Genomic DNA, 22,936 nt, shown 5'->3' with positions numbered 1-22,936 from the left:
TGTGCACTCCATTAAGTAACTGCCATTTAATGCATTCCTGCAGCCCGTGATTTGTGTGTTGGGGCTCCAAATGAGTGCCTGCAGATATATGAATATTTCAGTACTTTCAGAGTTTGGGCCCCAAGTTGCTGTTCAGTGACGTTGCACCTTTTTGCAATTTTGTGCGTTTGTGGTCTAGCCACTGCAGCGGATTTGCAAGCCTCATGAGATCGTGGCACACATCTGTTCGTAAATATTCGAGGGCCTTTTCCCATCCTGTTAAATCAAAGGGAAGATTTGCATAATTGGAAATATGTTTAAATGTGCTGCAGAACCGTCGCTTGCATAATGGTGAATAATGAATAAATTAGTGAGTGTTTGTTATGTGGCTTCTCTTTCTCTGTCTATACAGATAAAAAGCAGGATGGCTCTGTGGAGAACAGAAAGAAAGGTGAGGAACCCTATTGACTTAATGACATAATGAACACCATATTGGCTTAGCAGGCCACCCTCTTACATGCTGCAGCCTGCATTAAAACCATCGCCTTAACCCATTAGTGCTATTGGATCTTCATTAAAGCTTATCCACACTTGTGAGGTGCAAAGAAGTGTGTGTGTGTGTGTAGCGTTGAGAGGTTAGGTTGGTTTTGTGAGTGTTTTGGAGCCCGTTCAAAAGTTTGGGTCAGTAAGATTTCGAAACAAATAAATACTTCTATTCAGCAAGAACGCATTAGTGAGATTTTTACATGTTGCAAAAGAGTTCTGTTTCAAATAAATGCTGTTCTTTTTATTGAAAGAATCCTAAAAAAAATGTATCACTGTTTTCACAAAATATTAAGCAGCACAACCAATTTCAACATTTATAAGAAATGTTTCTTGAGCACCAGGACAGCATGATTTCTGAAGGATCATATGACATTGAAGCTGCTGAAAATTCAGCTTTGCCAGCACAGGAATAAATTACATTTTAAATTGTAATAATATTTCACAATATTACTGTTTTACTGTATTTTTAATGAAATGTATGCAGCCTTGTTGAGCATAAGAGACTTCTTTTAAAAACAATTTTACCGACCTCAAACTTTTTGTGCACCTGTCTTGAGCCCGCGTTCAGGCCACCCTGTGTTCAGAAACAAACTCTTGTAGCCCTTACTCTAAAAGTAGAGCATACTGGTGTTTATTGAAGTCCTGGCTACAGATCGCCCTGCCAGAAATGAGTTTTAATCCACCAGACTAGCGTTACAGCTTTGTTAGTATGGTGCAGCAACACAGCACAGTAGAATAGCAGTTCCACGTCGCCCCTTAACCCCCGCTAATTCAGACGCAGTCGCATTACCTCACATCACACACCCGTTAAATCCTGCACACAAGCCGACTACGTCACGCTTCAGCAGCATCAGATGAAGATACCCTGTTGCGTGCTTGTCTGTATGATTGCACGCATGCTGAGATCTTTGTTTGTGTGATGTCACCTCACTGGCAGGCTGTACTTTCAGCACGCTGAGCGATGGCCTTGAGAGCAGGCTAAGTGTGTGCATGTCGTCTTTTATAGCCGATAGTGATGAAAGTGATGGGCTGGACATCTGTGTGTGGCACTGAGGATATATGTCTCCTAGGTTACTTGGTCACATGGGTTTGCATGTAGCTTTTAAATGCGAGGACGATCTTGAACTCTGTTTTTGAAGACTGTAGTAAAATGATCGTTCATTTATAATCACTGTTATAATTAATCTTAATTATATTCGTTGTGGAGGAACCGCAATTTAATTAGAAAATGCTTCCTGTGGTCCGAGCAGTGATAATTCCTGTGCCCGCTGCATATTCACTGTTTTCTCTCTTTTTCTTTGTAGCTAAAGCCCAGGATGGTGCCGCAATGGAGATGCAGCCTCTAAACAGTGATGAGGCTGAGGGTGAGGAGAAGAGAAAATCCAACTTGCCAAAGAAAGAGAAATCGGTCTTGCAAGGAAAGCTGACCAAATTAGCGGTCCAAATCGGAAAAGCAGGTAAGCATGCTTGCTTTGAGGGCATCTAAATGTTAGTGTCCTCCTAAAAGTTGGCAAAATGACACTTTAGTGGGTTGATGCTTTTAAAATCTACAGTCTTTCTCTTCTGGGAAAACTAGCCAAATATGTTGATGACTCATCCTGCATTTCACAGATTTTTGTCAAATCAAATGCTTTTGATAATGGAAAAAATCCCACCCCCTCAAGGCCCATTCACACCAAGAATGATAACTATAAAGATAACTACAACGATGGCTATTTTTGCGTCCACACCAACAAACTATAACGGTCTGTTTATTTTAAGTTCATGCGCTGTGGTTTTCAAAGCGTGTACATGTTTTTAATGTGCTTGTTGCATTTACACGGCTTTAACCAGCAAATGTCCTCAGCATGCTATGTTTCGAGTGAATAGCTAGTGTAATCGATCTAATCTAACTGAATTTAATTGACTATGTCAATGTAGTGGAATAAAAACAATGCCTAGTCTTTTTCACTGCAACTTCATAGGAAGCAAGACAATGTTGTTGAAACTAGCACTGGATACCTGAGGTAGTTTTTTAATGTTATACTGTTTGCTAGCCTGGCATAATGATCTCATCGTTAATACTTCTCACCGTTTATTCTGATGGTGTGACCGATTGTTTTCCATATATCCATTTTCTTTAAAGTATCCTTGAAAAGGGGGTTTGACTTGTCAAACAGTGGTGTATTTTTCTGGCCCTCGGTGATTAACTTCTCCGCAATGTCGTCTGCCATTTTAAATGTGCGAGACCTTAAATTAGAATGGATTCTGATTGGCTGTCGGTGTTTTATCAATCAATAGCTGTAAAAACAAATCATTCTGAAAGTGATCCCACCTATATTGTTTCTCTATATTGTTATAGCTGTGGTGTGGACAGGGCTATTCTTTTATATTTAGAATGATTTTTAGAACTGTATCTTTATGGTTACCTTTATAGTTATCATTCTTGGTGTGAAACGGGCCTTAATACCTTCCTGGGGTAAGAAAAATAATCTAATTTCAAACCGAAAACAAGATTATTTCGCTTACCCCATTGTCTAGAAAATATTTTTTCTTGTCTAGAAAATGTTTCTTGATTTAAGATATTTGGACTGGAAACAAGACAAAACAAATCTAAGTAAGAAAAGCATTTTTTTTGCAGTGTAGTTTCATGGCTGTGACATAACTAAAGCCTATTGGCTATTTAAAAATGGATGTCTCAACAAACTTCTGGTTTCAATTGGACATATGTCAACACAGAACATTTGTCAAGCGACTTTGTGAGGTCTCGAAGCCTAACAGTCAATCTCACAGTGGTAATGGTTTTTGCTGGGACGTCAGATGTGTGCAGCATGGGCTTTAGAGGTGTAAATGTATGTGTCTCTGTGCAGGTCTGGTAATGTCGGCCATCACAGTGATCATCTTGGTGGTGCTCTTCGTGGTGGACACTTTCTGGGTCCAGGGACTTCCTTGGGAAAAAGAATGCACGCCCGTCTACATCCAGTTTTTTGTTAAGTTCTTTATCATCGGTGTGACTGTGCTGGTGGTGGCTGTTCCTGAGGGTCTTCCGCTGGCTGTAACCATCTCGCTGGCTTACTCTGTCAAAGTATGACCCTATGTCTTCTGTTTAAATGTTCATGGTTTTCATGACGTGTCTTTATTGGCCATCTTAGAGGTGTGACGTTAGCCATTTGTTCTGACAATGTACAGTATATGCTGATCTAATAATCACGATCTCTTTTCACATATCACATTTATTACACGCCCCCTTGTTGCTGTTACAGTAATATTACTTCCCTGGATTTCTGCCATTTAATTGGGGATTAGTGGACTTTCCTGTTTAATCTTGTGCTCAATCTGTTTATTGTTTATCAATCTGTTTATCACCTCCCCCGCCCCAACCCAATTTTTTCATTGTTTTACTTTGATGCTGTATTTCAGAAAATGATGAAAGACAATAATTTGGTGAGGCATCTTGATGCCTGTGAAACCATGGGCAATGCCACAGCCATCTGTTCAGATAAGACAGGGACTCTGACTATGAATCGGATGAAAGTTGTTCAGGTCAATATCGCTGACAAGCACTACAAGAAAGTCCCTGAGCCTGATGTCATTCCTGCCAGCATTATGGACCTGCTCACAGTGGGCATCAGTGTAAACTGCGCTTACACCACCAAAATCATGGTGAGTCCCTAAACAAACAATACCCATAAAATGATTTTCATTAAAATAGATTTTTTTTTTGAGCATTTTTATCTACACATTGTCAGTCAATAATGACTCGATTTAAAACTAAAATGACAAAAACATAACCCTAACTAAAATTAAAATTGAAAATCTAAAAATAAAAGCTAATTCGAAATAATAATAATAATGGCATATAAATAATACTAAACAGATTATCTTACAAGCTTTAAGTACCCCTTAAGGGGTTCATTATGAGTCGGGAATGACTGAAATTAAATAACAGTATATCATAATGCAGTATCTTTTACTAATATTGATTTGCGCAGTTTAGGACCAGTGGCTGAATTAAAAACCTTTTGCAAGATGTTTTTCACAAGCATATTACAGTTTTTATGATTTTTAACTAGTTTATCTTTTCTTCCAGCCCCCTGAGAAGGAGGGAGGCCTGAATCGTCAGGTGGGCAACAAAACTGAATGTGCCTTGCTGGGCTTTGCCATGGACTTGAAAAAAGACTATCAAGCAATCCGCAATGAAATCCCTGAAGAGAAGCTTTACAAAGTCTACACCTTTAACTCCGTCAGGAAATCCATGAGCACCGTGCTAAAGAATGCTGACGGAAGCTTCCGGATGTTCAGCAAAGGAGCCTCCGAGATTCTGCTGAAGAAGTATGCCATGCTCAATCATAAATGCTTGGTTTGGTCATTGTTAATGGCTTGGCACCACTTCACCTCTTTGCATCTCATAGGATGAGTAAAACATTGTAGTATTCTAGAGCTTTTCTTAAAGAGTGTGTGAAAGGTGTGTCTGCAAACTTGATTGGCAGATCAAAAGCTTCACCTCCCCCTCCAAAGCCCCTAGGCTGTGTTACTGATAGATTTCCCCAGAGAAATTACTTGGATGGCTTAGTTGCTATGTGCTGTTGGGTATCTGCAATATCTTACCTTCTCTCTCCTCACCCAGGTGTTTTAAAATCCTGACAGCGACGGGTGAGGCAAAGGTTTTCCGGCCCAGGGACCGAGATGACATGGTGAAGAGAGTGATCGAGCCTATGGCCTCTGAGGGACTGAGGACCATCTGCCTGGCTTACAGGGACTTCCCTGTTTCTGAAGGAGAACCAGACTGGGATAATGAGAACGAAATCCTCAGCAGGCTCACCTGTGTGTGTATCGTTGGCATTGAAGACCCAGTCAGACCAGAGGTACAAGCCTTAGCCATTTGTAACAAGTTTTCCTTGTTTTCTTCAGCGCATAGCTTACATTTTACGGTTATATCGTTATGTGTAAATGTTAGAAAGTCACGCAAGTATTTCCATTTTGCTTAAAGGCTTGTCCTGACAGGAAGCAAGCTGGCACCAGCATGTGTATGTGCGACAAACAGACGGAGCACAATATAATAGGGGCGCAATAATTTTGACTAAAATATTAATTTTTCTAAAGTATTTATTGTTTACATTGAAGACATTAAATTTAAGGCTAAAATTCTACATGTAACATGAGTTTTTTTTAAATCTATTTAAAATATTTATTTCATACCAAGTATACTTCAAATTCAATAACATATATTTATTGACATATCACTTAAGACTTTATTTATTGCACAATGAACATTTCTTAATATTATGCCTAAAAAGTGTTTTAATATCACTATTAATAAGGATTGCATGATCTTTGTATAATATCAGTCTTTAAATGCAAGATATTTAAAGTGTTAAAGTTTTTTTTTTTTTTTCTTATACAAGAAAGAAATAATCAACAGATTAATCAATTATCAGAATAATAGTTTGATGCAGCTCTGATAAATTCCAACTGTAGAAATGCATAACTATTTTATTTAGAGAAAGAGTCTCTTGCGTTAAAATATGATGTCTAGTGTTGTCACAATACCAAAATTATGACTTTGATATGATACCTGACTAAAATACCTTGATACTGATTCTGAATCTAAAACAGTAAAAGTAATTGAATAATATGACAGAATTTAAAATTAATTGTTTTATAAATAATAAAAAAAGACTACATTTTATTTCATTATGAATAATTTAATGGTTGTATTATTTAAAAATAATAATAATAATTTTATAATCACAACATAGTTATTTAATTTTATTTTATCTCTGCTACTAAAGCAAAGATGCAATCAAACAATGTGATACATTCTATATAAGAAAGATACAAATGAAATAAACAGTGCTTTACATTTTTCAGGTAGGCTACAGTAGGTCTATTTAATAGTAGCATTCAAGTAAGAAATTAAATAATCTAATGTAAAAAAAAACAAAAAAAACTGCATAGTCTTCACTCTATAAATGAACTATACACTGATAAATACTATACACTTAAATATATTAAAGTTATTCAGCCAAGCATTGGGTGATTTTCTATTTTCTTTTGTTCTTTGATTAACATTAATCACACAGACAGCAGCTGGTTTATTAGGCTGCTGTCACTTTAGGACCTGAACAGACACTGGAACACATCCGAATTCCTGTTTTGTTCACTAGTAAAGACATACTCAACTCGGTCGATGTTTAGTGTATACTCACCAGGATGTGCATTTTGATGTTTTTGACCATTCAAGGGCAATTTTCCGTGAAAGAGACCTGAAGCTGCGATCACGCCTGTCTATATGCGTTTCTTTGTTGCTTTCTTTAGAGTCATGCACTGCGCAGATATATTTTACTCCCTGCAGATAGTGGAAACAGAGCTCTGCACAGATGTCTTGACTCCTGCTGTCATACATCGAAGCAAATTAAGAAATACGGCTCTAATTAGAATCCATTCTTAAAGTACCGGTACTAATAAAATTTCAAATCGTACCGCTTTTAATAGCAGGGTATCACGATACCTTTCTACTACCTGTATATCGTGCAAAACTAGTCAGATAATAATCGGTCATGCTCACTTATTTTTTCCTGCTCAGGTCCCTGATGCCATTAAAAAGTGCCAGCGTGCTGGAATCACAGTGCGTATGGTCACCGGGGACAACCTTAACACTGCCCGCGCTATAGCAACTAAATGTGGCATCCTGCAGGTAGGAGATGACTTCCTCTGCATTGAGGGCAAAGAGTTCAACCGCCGGATCCGTAATGAAAAGGGAGAGGTGAGAGCCACAGTCACACAGCAGGTCTTTTCACACAAACACAGAAGCTCACGAGCTCATAATATAATTCTTTTTCTTTTTTTTTCCAGATTGAACAAGAGCGGATTGACAAAATATGGCCTAAACTCCGGGTGCTGGCGAGATCTTCGCCGACCGACAAGCATACACTAGTCAAAGGTGCTCAGAGACACGCTCCTACAGTATTAGCGATTAATTCTGTTTAAAAAGTATAGTTTGTCTTGACAAATGTCTTTTCCTTCAGGTATAATTGACAGCACTGTTGTGGAACAGAGGCAGGTTGTGGCTGTAACAGGAGACGGCACCAATGATGGCCCTGCCTTAAAAAAGGCCGATGTTGGGTTTGCCATGGTATGTGGGTCTACCTGACAGAGCTATGATATATTATAAGCTATAAGAATTCTATAAGGAGTCTATGCACTATATCATGATTTTGAATGGCTTTTATATAGTGTGCTTGTTATTCCTAGGGCATTGCCGGCACAGACGTGGCTAAAGAAGCCTCCGATATCATCCTCACTGACGACAACTTCAGCAGCATTGTCAAGGCAGTCATGTGGGGGCGGAATGTGTACGACAGCATTTCAAAATTCCTCCAGTTCCAGCTCACCGTCAATGTGGTGGCTGTGATCGTGGCCTTCACTGGAGCTTGCATCACACAGGTATCACTAAAAAAAACTCTTCTACCATGAAGCACAATACTGCTGTGGCTGACTGAGCTGTTAAGCTAAATAGTGCAGTTCTGCGTAAAGGATCGCATCTTAACAGATGCACCGTGGTGGCTGATGGAAGCAGCTGATTGCTACCCATCCTGTGTGAAGTGATTGGAAATTGTTAGTCTGAGGCATGAAGACTTGCAGGCTGTCAGCATGGGATCTGGCACTGCTGTCCGCAGGCAAAGCACCAGTCCGAAATGTGCCAGCTCTCCTCTGCTAAATGGAATGATAGTCAGGCTGATTGCAGTTGAGGTCCTGTATTATTGCATAATGAATGGGAGGATCACATTTGAGCTTTGCATTGCTGTCAGTAGCCAAGGCTGAATGTGGCTTCAAGCCTCAGGTGTTCTGCTTGTTTCCTATGTAATTTTCCCTGGATATTGTGAATGAGCAGACCCACTCAGTATGTGTGCCCGCAAACTCCACCAGAATTTCAGCACCTGTCACTCATGTAGTTCTATGCTTTATGTGTTAAATATTTTGTCGAATCAGATTCTTTTTCAGCTTGGTATTCTAGTGTTTAAATTAAAGCTGCTGTCCGTAACTTTTTTTTTTTTTGGTAAAAAAAAAGTACCAAAATCAAATATCTCCTTCTACCCCGATTCACAACAGTAAGCTTGTAATAATGTTTTATAATTTGGGTGGTACTGGTGGGTTTCCGCAGTAAATTCGAGCATGTCGCCGTTTGTCTCTGCATCACGTCTGTAAACGAGTCCCAGCTAGTAGACTATATCACATGTGAGATGGATTCATTTACAGTCTTTTCTCACAGCAGCTGCAAAAAATAATTATTTTGATGGCGGATTGTATGGTATGACAAATTAATGTTAGAGATTAGATATCAGTGCTTCCCACAGGTTTGAAATATACTTGCGGTGGTAGCCGGGCAAAAAATCCTCCTATTACCCACGGCACAAAAATGGTCTACTACATGTGACAAACAAATAATGTGTGATTTTTTTTTTTTTTTTTTTTTTTTTTTTTTTTTTTTTTTATAACAGTATTTTTATTTATTGAAATTAATTTTAATTACATAGCATAATACCAATAAAATACCAATAATGCCCAAAAGAAAAAGAAAAAACTTAGCGTGTTAATTATAAATACTAAATACTATTGCAGGCTGATCCTTCAGGTTCTTACAATCATCTAAAACATTTTATATAAAGGCCATGAAGTAGACATTGTCATAATTCATCAACTTGAGTTCATTAGCAATTGCTTGGCATAAATCTGCGCTTTTCATTGATTGAGAATCACTTTGAAGCAGTCTGAAGTCTCTACAAGCTCGCGCAACAGCGCCGCCTTATGACTTTGGAAAATGCAGCGCCGGTAGGAATGTCAGCGGGAGTAAACAGTTCTGACGCGCACATAACGAGCAGGTACGAAACGACTAGTTTATCGATTGCGGATGGTTTCATTATCTTGGGCGGATATAAAAGTATTAGAGGATAAAAATAATAAAAGCAAAAATGTGTCTCCAAATATACTTGGGTGGCCGTTATTATACATGGGCGGCCCGCCCAAGTAAAGTCTATGTGTGGGAAGCACTGGACCTATAGGTAAAGCTAATACACACTAAATACACATAGTCACGCAATGCTGATGTTGTTAACATTAACAGTTTGAGAAAGTATAACGGTAATAATAATTTGCATGGTTTGACGTGATCCGAGCTAAGCAATCATTAGATTTAATCATCTTTGGCAGCGTGATTTACTGTAATGCTTTTTTTCCCCTCAGTTAGTCAGAACAAAAGTGGCAGACACATTACTTACATGTTCAGATGACATTTTTCGTTGAAAATTCTTATTTTGGTCATACTTCCATGACTACAATCTGTGATTCCAAAGTACAGTACTTTGATTGGTGATTGACAGCCAACATTAGATTCATCCGCGCTAAAGAGGCACAATGAACGTAAAAATGATAATTCTGCAAACAACTGCAATTGCAGATTTCAAACAGAGATGGCAACAAAGGTGCAAAACTACAGACTGCAGCTTTAATTATGCAAAATTATGCAGATTTCTCCTGAAAAACTGTGCACAAAATGTAAAAAAGGCAGAGCTCATGCAAATGCAGAACTGAGAGGGTATTTTTGAATGTTATGAAGGTGGCAGCAGTGAATGAGGTCAGAACCGTCACCTTCTGTTCTCTCTCACTCTCCCAGGACTCTCCTTTGAAAGCTGTACAGATGTTATGGGTAAATCTGATTATGGACACATTTGCCTCTTTGGCCTTGGCCACTGAACCCCCCACTGAATCTCTTCTGCTGAGGAAGCCTTACGGCCGTAATAAACCCCTCATCTCCAGGACAATGATGAAGAACATATTGGGTCATGCAGTCTACCAGCTCACCATCATCTTCACTCTGCTTTTTGCTGGTAAGAAGTAACACGTGTTCAGGCAACAGAGTGATTTAAAGTAAGCCAAGCACATTATAATAGCATAAAGCAAACGTCCCTGAAAATGGAGGAGCCTGCAGGTTGTGATATTAAAATAATTTAAATAATTAAACAATTGTTATTCTGAATTGTTTTGACTGCATCCTGTTTATTGTAACTGCTGTTATATCCTGTATTATGTTATGATGCCATGAAGATCCATGTCTTTCAAGAGTATTCTTTCTAACACTGCACTTTTTTTTTTAACTTTCTGCTCATCTTTCAGGTGAGAAGATATTTGACATTGACAGTGGGCGTAATGCCCCTCTTCACGCTCCCCCCTCTGAGCACTACACCATCGTCTTCAACACCTTTGTGATGATGCAGCTGTTTAATGAAATCAATGCACGGAAGATCCACGGGGAACGAAATGTCTTTGAAGGCATTTTCAATAATTTGATCTTCTGTTCCATCGTCTTTGGGACTTTTGTTATTCAGGTATGTCCACTGTATGACGGCCCATAATCAGAGCACATTGACTAAAGAGATATTTTTGAAATAAAAAATGCTAGCATAATGTCATGAACTTATTAATAAGTGAAAAAAAAAAAAAAAACCCTTTCCCACTTTCCCACTCAGATTGTGATCGTGCAGTTTGGAGGAAAGCCATTCAGCTGTGTGGGGCTGAACATTGAACAGTGGCTATGGTGTGTCTTCTTGGGCTTTGGATGTCTACTCTGGGGACAGGTGAGCATCATCTGACTATTCCTCCTTATATTATAGAAATCAGCTTCTTGTAGCCTGTAAGTTGCACCAATCCAAACTCCTCAAAAGTAATAGAGCAGTGCCCCCTAATGACAGTGAACTAAATTGCCTAACTGAGAGCATTTTGTTTTTTTTCCTGTTGCCACTTGATATCTATCTGTGCTCTCATTCAGATCATTTCCTCAATCCCCACGAGTCGGCTGAAGTTCCTGAAGACTGCTGGTCACGGCACGCAGAAGGAGGAAATCCCAGATGAGGAGTTGGAGGAGCTGGACGACCTGGATGAAATCGACCATGCTGAGCGAGAGCTCCGCAGGGGGCAGATCCTTTGGTTCAGAGGCCTCAACCGCATCCAGACTCAGGTAACCTCTCAAAAACAGCCCAACTCCGCAGTCCCCACTGTCCAAGCTCAGGAGCCCAAACGCCCGCTTTGCTTAATCAGTTTCGGGTTTTTTTTATTCCCCTTTCTCTGATTATGGTTTGTGTTAGTACACCCTCCAATCGATTCACCACTTATGGTGACCTTATACTGGTGGAAGAGGGTTTATTAATGCAGTTTATCAGTGCAATAAGCCGATCAATGCTAAAGGCAAATGTCAGGTCAGGTTCTTTTAATTCAGTGCCTTTTTTCTTTCTCAGCTGCTCTGTCTCTGTCTTCTTTTATATGGGTGCCCTTCTTCCTCTATCCCTTCTCTTTTCTCACTTCTTCCTCTGACTCTGTCTTTCTCTCTCATGTGCGTTCTCTGGGCCTATCACACTCTCTGATTCCTTCCAGATGGATGTAGTGAGTGCGTTCCAGAGCGGAATTTCCTTTCAGGCGGCCGTCAGGCGCCAGCCCTCCAGCACCAGCCAACAGCACGATGTAACCAATGTTTCTAGCCCTACACATGTAGCCTTATCTCCTGCTACTGCCTTCAACACCGCTTCTGCCACTGTCGGGTGTGAGTGCGTGTTTATTAGTGCATGACAATTAACATTTCCTCCTCTCGCCTAACGGTCTTCATTCTTCTCCTAATGTCCTTCCTTCTCTCTCGCTCTCTTGTTCGAAACAAATTGTATCTCGAAACATCTTCCACATTGCTTCTCAATGTTAACGGCTGTATATCTTAAGTGTTAAGGTCGAGGTATCTGTGTCTGTGTTTGATGGCTTTGGCTGGGTTTCACCGATGAAGAGTCGTTGTCTAATACCGTCTGGTGTGTCTGCAGCCCTGCGCGTGCTCTCCGGGCTCTTAGTATTCTGCGTGTAAATGTTTTGAGTATACGCCCATGGTCACACCGATAACCCGACCAATCGCACCAAATCGGTCTTGTGAATGGGTTTGTGGGGCATTTTAAAAGGAGTCGTTCTGGTAAGTATTTCGGGTTTCTGTAGGATTAACAAATGAGATGTTGTGCTGTAGTTTAGCCACAAATGAACTTCCTCTCCTCTCTCTGCTGTTCGTCACCTTTCCTGTGGTGTCAGTTTTTGCTCGTTCACTCATTCTTGGCGTTACTGTCCGTACTCGACACGGTTTCTTCTTTCTCACACTCGCTCATACTGTACTCAGTGCCAGTTTTATCATTCTCTTTCTCTCTCTCTCTCTCTGTCTGTCTTTTTTTTTATGTAACTTTGTTATTTTACAGGGAAGATCTGGAGACTGGAGGAAAAGCTGTTGTTTCTGTTTGTCTTTCAGCACGATTCTAACCACATCAATATTTCCATCTTTCATCAGGTCCTGGCTGTCCACAAACCCTTTTTCTCTGTTCAGGGCACTTTGTATTTTGTTTGAAACCGTCTTTTGTTTTAGTCTTGCTAATGAAATGGATATTGGACATTGGGAAACTGAGTTTGAAACGCTACCACACTGACTGCCGCATATTCCTCCTTAGATTCTGTGAAATGTGTCATGGGCTATACTCAAAGGTTTACCTCTGTTGAAACACAAGGTAGCGCTGCTCTGCATGGGTCCAGTCTCTAGACCGTTTGTGAATTTACTTGTGCTGGTTAGCTTAATCTTGCTTGGCTGCTTTAAAGTTTTGCGTCTCTACTTCACAACATAATAAGTGATCGATCCCTCCCCACCAATAAAAGCATGCCCAAAAATATTAACCTCATGTGTTGAGCTGTGTCCTCTGGGGTTACCTTGTCCTCTCTCTTCTGTTCTCTTTCTGTCTCTCTTTCTCATTTGCATTTTGAATAATTGGCTATCTGTGATTTACAACTGAGAAGACGCCTAAGTTTTTTCCAGTTTGGTACATCTGTTACTTCTCAATCCTGAGAAAAGAGGATTTTCTGTCCCTCGGTCAGAGGATAAGCTCACCGTAACACAAGCATCAGGTTTTCAAGAGTTTCGTCCTCTCTCTCTCTAAGTTGCACGACATTTGACCGCTCGCACACTCTCTCTCAGACGGTTTTGGTGCGCTAACCTCACTGCTCTCCACTCATCAATTAAAACCAGTCCATTTGACCTTTGGTTTAACCTTTACTTAAAAGGAAAAAAAAAAAAAAGAAGTGATGTTTGACTTTGTAGTATGCCTGTTGTGTGCAAACGAGTGGTAGATCTCTTGTGAGCGGCAAGGCTGACTTTACGTCCCGTTCTCCTACAGATCCGAGTGGTGAATGCATTCCGCAGCTCGCTGTCGCCCTATGAGGGCCTGGAGAAGCCAGAGTCTCGCAGCTCCATCCACAACTTCATGACACATCCGGAGTTCCGGATAGAGGACTCAGAACCCCACATCCCCCTCATCGACGACACCGATGCGGAGGACGACGCCCCCACTAAGAGAAACGCCACACCCACGCCTCCTCCCCCGCCCTCGCCCAATCAGAACAATAACGCCGTAGACAGCGGCATCCACCTCTTCCTGGATCCCAGCAAGCCAGCCACGCCCTCAACTCCCGGGAGCCCCATGCACAGCCTAGAGACGTCCCTTTGATCAGCTCCGCCCCTCGGTACGACACTCGACACCTGCTCGTCTCCGCAGAGACTAAAGCTTGGAGAACTCATTGGATGAGAGGGGCGGAGCCAAGGATCTCTCGGGAGCTTAGCTCTTAGCTTTTGCTTCTCTTTATCTGGATGGTGTTGTACATTTTGTTCTTTTTGCCCTTTGCTTATTCAAACACTGATTTCTGCATCATTTGGCTGTTAATATTTTGAATTATTTATGTTTTTTGGAAGACACAGGTCTGTTTACAAAGTTTGTAGATACTTTTTTTTTTTTCTTCTGTTTGTTGGTGGAAGAGCTTCCTGATGCAGAGAAATGGGGACAATTGAAATAAAAGAAATATTTCAGATACTGCTGTATTTTCAGGAAAAAAAAGGGTGTTTCTATGGAAACCGAACTATTTTTGCCTGCAAGTTTTATTTGTTATATATTTGTAGATACATAGAACCTTCTAGCCAAATAGAAAACACTAAGGCTTGTATAGCAGAGAAGGTATTGAGGTCCATGGGAGGTTTTTTCATTGGACTGGTGACGAGAGGGAGCCGTAGACGAGGATCTCTGTCCATACATCTCCTCTCATACTTACTATTTCACCCCTTAAAGTTGTTAGTTTTGTTTTTGTTTTTTAAGTTTCAATATTCCATGTCTCATTCTCATTTGGAAGTTGAATTGTGTGAAAAGTCTTCACACTTTTAACGGTGTGATTTTTGAAGTGGAGGCCGCACCAGGTCAGCCTTTAAAGAATGAATGCATCTGTGATTTAACTATTTGAAATGGTCCACAGTCAGTTCAACAATGACATTTAAGTTCCTGCCAATGTATCATAAGTTTGTTTACTCAGGCTGAAAAAAAAAAAAAAAAAAAAAAAAATTTGAATTGAAAAGGATGCAATGATTTTAAAAAGTAAAGAATTTTAACTTAAGACTGTCTTATAGGTAGTACATTGTTGTCTCGGTCAAAAGGAAAAATAAAGGAAGGAAAAAGAGTGAATTGTTTTCAAAATTTGTTTCATGTTTTTGTTTTTTGAAAAATAATTTCCTTAAATGTTTTGGTTTGTTGGTAATATGAAAATGACAAAGTTTGTACTTTTTTTTTTTTTTTTTTTTTTTTTTTTCCTCCTTCATATTCCATAAAGATTGCTGTCAGTTAAGAAAATATTGCAATTGTTTGTAGAATATATTTAAGACCTGAAGTACTGGAAACACAAAGGAATCAACATGAAGAATTTTCAAAAAAAACATGCGTATAACACTGGTATCACAGCACAGGGTACTTTATTTCAGATTCCCAAGGAACGTTTTGATACAGACCATATAAATAAATTGTATTTTTTATGCGGAAATGAGAACATCTCAACCTGCTGAACCAGACCTACAGGGATTTTACATAAATTATATTCATTGGGGGGGGGCGGGGCACTCTTAAAACAAGGGTCGTGATTGGTTCTCCAAGTAATATAATACTCAGGGTGGCTTATAGCATGAAACTTATGGTCAAAATACTAATGTTTTGTGTTTTTGTAATGTTTAGGAGTAGACTTACTTTTTTGGCAGCGGGTTCCAGTTCAGACTGTTGCTTCTCTCCACTCGTTCATTTAAGAGTGTAATAAAAGAGAAGACAGGAAGAAAAACAGGAGAAAGGGATTCGGATTGGTTCAGTCATTGCAACTGCACTTTTTTTTTTTTTTTTTTTGAATAAGTAATTTCATTTTTTTTTTCATGTTTATTAAATATAAAAAAAAAATGCTTGAGTTTGCAATTTAGAGCAGATATATTAAAACAATCCATAACTTTTTTTTCTATAGCGTCTTCCTATAATGGGAATGAATGTTTATCCATCTGTTTTAAGGATCTGTTTTTTTTTTTTTTTATCTTAACGTTTGGAAATAAAAGATCATGTCTGTTTATCTTGCGCAATGTAAATGGATATCGTGATTCAACTTACATTTTAAACTTGTCGAGTATCGTGTATGGTTTTTAAGAATAAAAATTGATATTTAGCGTAACCTGAGGGCCATGTTTTCCTTCATGTTGAGCACACATTAGATTTAATAATCATAATGCAAGTTCCAAAAAGCAGTCAGTTCATCTATTAGAATTCTACAGAAGCCATACGACTAGCTTTGTGTAATGAACAGTTGACTGGTTCTTTAAAAAGAACCGACTCGAGCATAATCCTCCGGTTGCCCAATTCAATTTACTGACTCGATGGGTGCTTCTCAAAAGGATGCACATATCAGATGCCACATAATCAATCAGCCTTCATTTTTAATAAATTTTATAATTATATAACCATCTCTGGATGGCTGGGTGTAACGGTCCAAACATATTATATTCTGTAGTGGAAACACATTATTTTGTATATTTAAATATTGTAATCTTTGGAATAAATGTAGTTGTAATGTCATGTTTTATTTCGTGGCTTGTAAAACAGTAAATTATTACCTACAGTAAGGCTACAACAACAAAGTGCAAACCCATGATTATTATTGTACTTTATAATATGAATATTACAGGACAATTCATTCAAAGATTATAAAAGTAATGCAACAACTAATTAATTTGTTCTTCTAAAGGCCTAACAGGGATAAAAGCAATAGAGCAGAATATGAACAAAATCTGTATTAAACCATCACAGAATATGAAACGGTTATTTAAGAATTACACATCATTACACACTTAATGACTTGAATACACAAAGGAATGACTGCTAGATTCTTACAAGAGAAATACACTAAAGACATTTCACAGGTGAGTCGCGTGACATCTTAAATTCCTGCGCTTTATCACAGCGAGATTTGTTCGCTGAAATATGTGCTGTTGATAATGAGTGAATTTGTTACTGAGCTGACTTTTGCAGAATCTGTACATTTAGCAGAAATGCCTAATCCCATTTCCCGAGTTTTCCTGAGTTTAGCTCCAGTCCTAATGAAAAACACCTGAAGCAGTTAATCAAGGTCTTTGTGATTACTAGAAACTTCCAGGCTGGTCTGATGTACTCTTTTTACACAAAAAACTTTATTTGAATAAACGATGTTATTTACTCACATTATGTATGTGCTATCAGTTTGAGTTTGACATAAAGAATTTTTAAAGTTCTTGATTACCATTTTTGTGATTGTTTGTACATTTGATACAGTTCTTTATTATTTCAGTTCATGAACATTGACACTGTGGTTTTAACATTGATATTGCTGCACTATCTTTCAAATCCCACAATTTCTAAATGTCTTACATTATATAAAACAACAAAACTAGCCCAAAACACCTGAGTTTGTCAGACTCAGTGGTTCAGGCCTTTGAAAAGTTATGCTTGGAGCTTGTTGCCTTGAGTTCAAATCTCACTCTTGAATACATTTAATTGTCATTATTTAATAAGCCACACACATGCATTAGTAGTTAAACACACATTCAGGAGTCAATGATACAATACAAGCAAGGATAAAAATCCCTTGATTGTGCAATTTTTTTCATCATAAAAAATTAAGACTTGCTTGTGTTAAATTGCTGTTCTAATCATTGTTCCAGCTGAACTGAAAATCTCAATAACCTTTTAAAAAACTGTGGCTCAGTGGATTGTTTGCCTACTGTGTGTGAAAATCTTGGTTCAAATCCCACAATTGTTGATGTTTTTCATCACATAAACCAAAGCTTTCAATAAAACTCCATCCAAAGCACATTTGAACACTGCAGTCTCAATGGCTCAGTTCATAAATTGTTGTATTTTAATATGGGAGTCCCGAGTTCAAGTCCCACTATTGCTTGTGTTAAATTGCTGTTCTAACTTTTGTTGTCCCTGAACTGAAAATCTAAATCACCTTTTAAAAAACCTTGACCACAGTCCCAAAATCTGTGGCTCAGTGGATGATTATTTGCCTGTGGTGCGTGAAAATCTTGGTTCAAATCCCACAATTGTTGATATTTTTCATCACATGACCCAAAGTTTTCAATAAAACTCCATCCAAAACACACTTAAACTCTGCTGGCTCAGTTCATAAACAGTTGTGTTATGATATGGGAGTCTTGAGTTCAATTCCCACTATTGCTTGTGTTAAATTGCTGTTCTAATCATTGTTGTAGCTGAACTGAAAATCTAAATCACCTTTTAAAAAACCCTGGCAAATGTCACAAAATCTGTGGCTCAGTGGGTGATTGTTTGCCTATGGTGCGTGAAAATCTTGGTTCAAATCCCACAATTGTTGATGTTTTTCATCACATGACCCAAAGTTTTCAATAAAACCCCATCCAAAACACTCTCAAACTCTGAAGACTCAGTGGCTCAGTTCATAAACAGTTGCGTTATGATATGGGAGTCCCGAGTTCAAATCCCACTACTGCTTGTGTTAAATTGCTGTTCTAATTTTTGTTGTCGCTGAACTGAAAATCTAAATCACCATTTAAAAAAACGTGACAAACGTCTCCATATTCGTGGCTCAGTGGATGATTGTTCACCTGTGGTGTATGAAAGTCTTGGTTCAAATCCCACAATTGTTGATGTTTTTCATCACATAAACCAAAGCTTTCAATAAAACTCCATCCAAAGCACGTTTGAACACTGCAGTCTCAATGGCGCAGTTCATAAATTGTTGCATTTTAATATGGGAGTCCCGAGTTCAAGTCCCACTATTGCTTGTGTTAAATTGCTGTTCTAATTATTGGTGTAGCTGAACTGAAAATCTCAATCACCTTTTAAAAAACCTTGGCTAACGTCACAAAATCTGTGGCTCAGTGGGTGATTGTTTGCCTATGGTGTGTGAAAATCTTGGTTCAAATCCCGCAATTGTTGATGTTTTTCATCCCAAAAACCAAAGCATTCAATAAAACTCCATCCAAAACTAAATTAATCCCTACAGACTCAGTGGCTCAGTTCATAAACAGTTGCGTTATGATATGGGAGTCTCGAGTTCAAATCCCACTATTGCTTGTGTTAAATTGCTGTTCTAATTTTTGTTGTAGCTGAACTGAAAATCTAAATCACCATTTAAAAAACCATGACAAATATCGCCATATTCATGGCTTAGTGGATGATTGTTCGCCTATGGTGCGTGAAAATCTTGGTTCAAATCCCACAACTGTTGATGTTTTTCATCACATGACCCAAAGCTTTCAATAAAACTCCATCCAAAACACCCGTAAACTCCACAGACTCAGTGGCTCAGTTCATAAATTGTAGCATTATAATATGGGAGTCCCAAGTTCAAATCCCACTATTGCTTGTGTTAAATTGCTGTTCTAATTATTGGTGTAGCTGAACTGAAAATCTAAATCACCATTTAAAAAACCATGGCAAATATCGCCATATTCGTGGCTTAGTGGATGATTGTTCGCCTATGGTGCGTGAAAATCTTGGTTCAAATCCCACAACTGTTGATGTTTTTCATCACATGACCCAAAGCTTTCAATAAAACTCCATCCAAAACAAAACTGATCTCTACAGACTTGGTGGCTCAGTTCATAATGTGTTGTGTTTTAGTCTTGGAGTCCTGAGTTCAAACCCCACTGCTGATTAAGTTAAACTGTTGCCATTAAATTGAACAAAGCTCCCTAAATGACCATGTGTTTCAAATAAACTACAGTGGCACAGTGGTTAAACAGACCTTACTTAATGATAAGGTTGCAATCGAGAAACAGGTTCAAGCCCCTTGACTGCTAAAGTTTTTCATTATTTAATTCAGAGCACTCAATAAAACTCAACCCAAAACTCCCATCAGCAACTCAGGCTCAGTGGCTCAGGTGATAAAAATGATGCATCTTCATTTGGAGTCCTGAGTTCAAATCTCACTATTGCTTACATTAAATTGTCATTAAATCCAACAAAGTGATTCAAACACCAACACTCAGTGTGAAAGCCATGATGGCACTAAAGGCTAAACACATGTTGGCTGCGGACAAGGCTACAATAGAGGCTTGGGTTCGAATCCCACTTTCAAAAACATAAAACATTTTTTTTTTTTTTGGAAAAAATCCCCACACTCATTTAAATCAACAGCAGAGGGGGGATTTGAACCCTGGTCTCCTCCTTTAGTCTTAGCTTTCACACCATCAGCTCTGACCACTAGACCATCAACTTCCCATAAAAAAAAAAGATGTTCTTTGTAACATTTAAAGAGAAAACATATGCACACAGTTTGAAAAAAAAAATTTAAATTAGTGTCTAAAGATTGTTTAAATATTCATACGTCAAGTGACATATACACTCTAGGGTGGATTAAATGGATCTAGCGGTGGTCCAAAAATCCCACTATAAAATGCAAAAAGTCATTCTATGCAAAGAAACAGACAGAAGACATAATGCTAAAACTACAACCTGCAAATAAATAAATACAGCAAGAGAATATTATACTTCAGTAAAGCAGTCTCAATGACTGTTAACATGTACCCTCATAATGCGATTATAATGAGATTGAGGCAATACTGCAATTAAACCTTACCTCATGTAAACAATACACTGATCAAATTGATGTGATTAAGCTCATAATCATAGTAACCATAATCGTAGTAAAATATGTGGCATATGTTGATATTAATTATTTCACAGAAAATGGTTACAGAAAAATACTGGGCATATTACACTAAACGACTGAGGATCACACACTACCAGATTTTCAAACTGTACCAAAAACAAACTTACGTAAAACATGTACCTAGGGGATGTATGACAAATAATATACAGTATAGTCCAAAAGTTTGGAACCACTAAGATTTTTAATGTTTTTAAAAGAAGTTTCATCTGCTCACCAAGGCTACATTTATTTAATTAAAAATACAGTAAAAAACGGTAATATTGTGAAATATTATTACAATTTAAAATAACTGTTTTCTATTTGAATATATTTCACAAAGTAATTTATTCCTGTGATGCAAAGCTGAATTTTCAGCATCATTACTCCAGTCTTCAGTGTCACATGATCCTTCAGAAATCATTCTTATGCTGATCTGCTGCTCAAGAAACATTTAATGTGTACAATTGTACAAAATATTTGTGTACAATATTTTTTTTCAGGATTATTTGATGAATAGAAAGTTCAAAAGAACAGTGTTTATCTGAAATCTAATCTTTTGTAACATTATAAATGTCTTTACTGCCACTTTTGATTGATTTAATGCATCCTTGCTGAATAAAAGTATTCATTTCTTTAATTTCTTTTCAAAAAAATAAAAATAAAAATTCTTACTGACCCCAAACTTTTGAACGGTAGTGTATAATGTTACAGAAGCTTTGTATTTCAGATAAATGCTGTTCTTTTGAACTTTCTATTCATCAAGGAATCCTGAAAAAAAAAGTACACAACTGTTTTCAACATTGAAAATAATCATAAATGTTTATTGAGCAGCAAATCAGCATATTAGAATGATTTCTGAAGGATCATGTGACACTGAAGACTGGAGTAACGATGCTGAAAATTCAGCTTTGCATCACAGGAATAAATTACTTTGTCAAATATATTTAAATAGTACACAGTTATTTTAAATTGTAATAATATTTCACAATATTACTGTTTTTTTTTACTGTTTTTTAATTAAATAAATGTAGCCTTGGTGAGCAGACGAAACTTCTTTTAAAAACATTAAAAATCTTAGTGGTTCCAAACTTTTGGACTGTACTGTATATGTTTTCTAAAATTGGCTCAAAATATCAAACACATTTAATACGCCCAGACAGGATGGAATCAGAGCCTGAAGCTAAAAAAAACTGAATGACATTCAGCAACTAGCGTCAGCTTCTCCAGACTACAAATCATGGCAAAAGCCGTGTCGTGTATTCCAGCCTTCACTTTTTTTAGTTAAAGTTGGGATGGTGTCCCCTTGGTAGTTAGTGCCCTACGCAGACCACATATTCTGCATATATATGGAACAATGGTAGTGGAATCGTTGTAGTAAAAGATTTACATGAAGCTTTTACTGAAATGAAAACATGAAATTGCTGCCATTGATCAACAACAAATCCAACATACATGGCCTTTGGTTACTGTTGAAGCTTTTTTCCACCACAGAATAAAAAAAGTATAAAAGGTAATTGTGACTTTTTATCTCACAATTCTGACTTTTTCCCCTCAGAATTGTGATATATAAACAATAGGAATTGAGTTTAAAAAGTCAGAATTGTGAGATAAAAAGACATAATTACCTTTTTTATTTTCTATTCATGGCAGAAATAAGCTTTCATAGGTTCCACATGTAAGTGAAAAAAACAGAGACGCACAGTCCAGCATTCTTCCTCCTCTCCCATACCTCTTCTTCTCCCTTGTCCTGATCCAACTTCTCCTTTCCTCCTTCATCTATTCCTCTCCCTTACCCAGATATTATTTTCTCTCTGCTCCTCTGTGTTGTTCTTCATCCACACTGAACAAATCCGATTCAAAGAGTCCTATTTTACTGTGTATGTCCATGTAATGGAAAGAAGTTCAACCCCTGACTATACTTCCAACTGAGACTGGAATCTGCTCAATATTTCAGTGATCTGCTAATTAAAAATGCTTATCAATTGTTTCAGTATTTGTTTTATATATTTTTTTCAATACTTTTGAGCTGCTGTTGTTGCAGAATTAGAGGTTTTAGTTTAGTTTAGTTTTAGTTGCAATGATGCTATTACCTACTGTCTTACAAGCCACCAAACTAAATATAAGACTCATAAAACCAACCCTCCCACTGTTGAGTGTTTTTTCACACCGTATCGCCTGATGCTTCAGTAATATAGTGTATGTCGTGCTTCACACTTCTGCACTCAACTATGTGAATGTTCACTTAATGTGTGCTTCATCTTTCAATGTCAAATGAATTCTATGGGCCTCACGAGGTGTTGAAGTCGAGGTTATGGCCTTCAGTCTGTCTCTGTGCTTCTGGGGACAAATAAAA

The 22,936-nt window shown here is 38.0% G+C and overlaps 1 protein-coding gene across 6 annotated transcripts in view; it reads left to right on the top strand.

The window, feature by feature from the left end:
• atp2b1a (ATPase plasma membrane Ca2+ transporting 1a) overlaps window positions 1-15,083 on the top strand; it is a 34,793-nt gene extending 19,710 nt beyond the window's left edge. For 2 of the 6 annotated variants that reach the window (XM_048156905.1, XM_048156906.1), the window contains exons 7-22: window positions 392-430; window positions 1,830-1,982; window positions 3,375-3,589; window positions 3,925-4,167; window positions 4,595-4,836; window positions 5,132-5,369; window positions 7,091-7,270; window positions 7,360-7,447; window positions 7,533-7,639; window positions 7,759-7,950; window positions 10,178-10,391; window positions 10,678-10,889; window positions 11,031-11,138; window positions 11,330-11,518; window positions 11,932-12,018; window positions 13,743-15,083. In XM_048156905.1, coding sequence (XP_048012862.1) covers window positions 392-430; window positions 1,830-1,982; window positions 3,375-3,589; window positions 3,925-4,167; window positions 4,595-4,836; window positions 5,132-5,369; window positions 7,091-7,270; window positions 7,360-7,447; window positions 7,533-7,639; window positions 7,759-7,950; window positions 10,178-10,391; window positions 10,678-10,889; window positions 11,031-11,138; window positions 11,330-11,518; window positions 11,932-12,018; window positions 13,743-14,072 — 2,837 coding nt within the window. In that variant the 3' untranslated portion in view covers window positions 14,073-15,083. Of the gene's footprint in view, window positions 1-391; window positions 431-1,829; window positions 1,983-3,374; window positions 3,590-3,924; window positions 4,168-4,594; window positions 4,837-5,131; window positions 5,370-7,090; window positions 7,271-7,359; window positions 7,448-7,532; window positions 7,640-7,758; window positions 7,951-10,177; window positions 10,392-10,677; window positions 10,890-11,030; window positions 11,139-11,329; window positions 11,519-11,931; window positions 12,098-13,742 lie in introns of all 6 variants that reach the window. The other 4 variants (XM_048156910.1, XM_048156907.1, XM_048156908.1 and 1 more) reach the window with 4 other exon arrangements.
• Window positions 15,084-22,936: the final 7,853 nt, after the last annotated feature.

This window comes from Megalobrama amblycephala, linkage group LG14, assembly GCF_018812025.1.
Source record: "Megalobrama amblycephala isolate DHTTF-2021 linkage group LG14, ASM1881202v1, whole genome shotgun sequence".
In the NCBI taxonomy this organism is placed as follows: domain Eukaryota; kingdom Metazoa; phylum Chordata; class Actinopteri; order Cypriniformes; family Xenocyprididae; genus Megalobrama; species Megalobrama amblycephala.
This window is presented reverse-complemented; position numbering and strand designations above follow the sequence as displayed.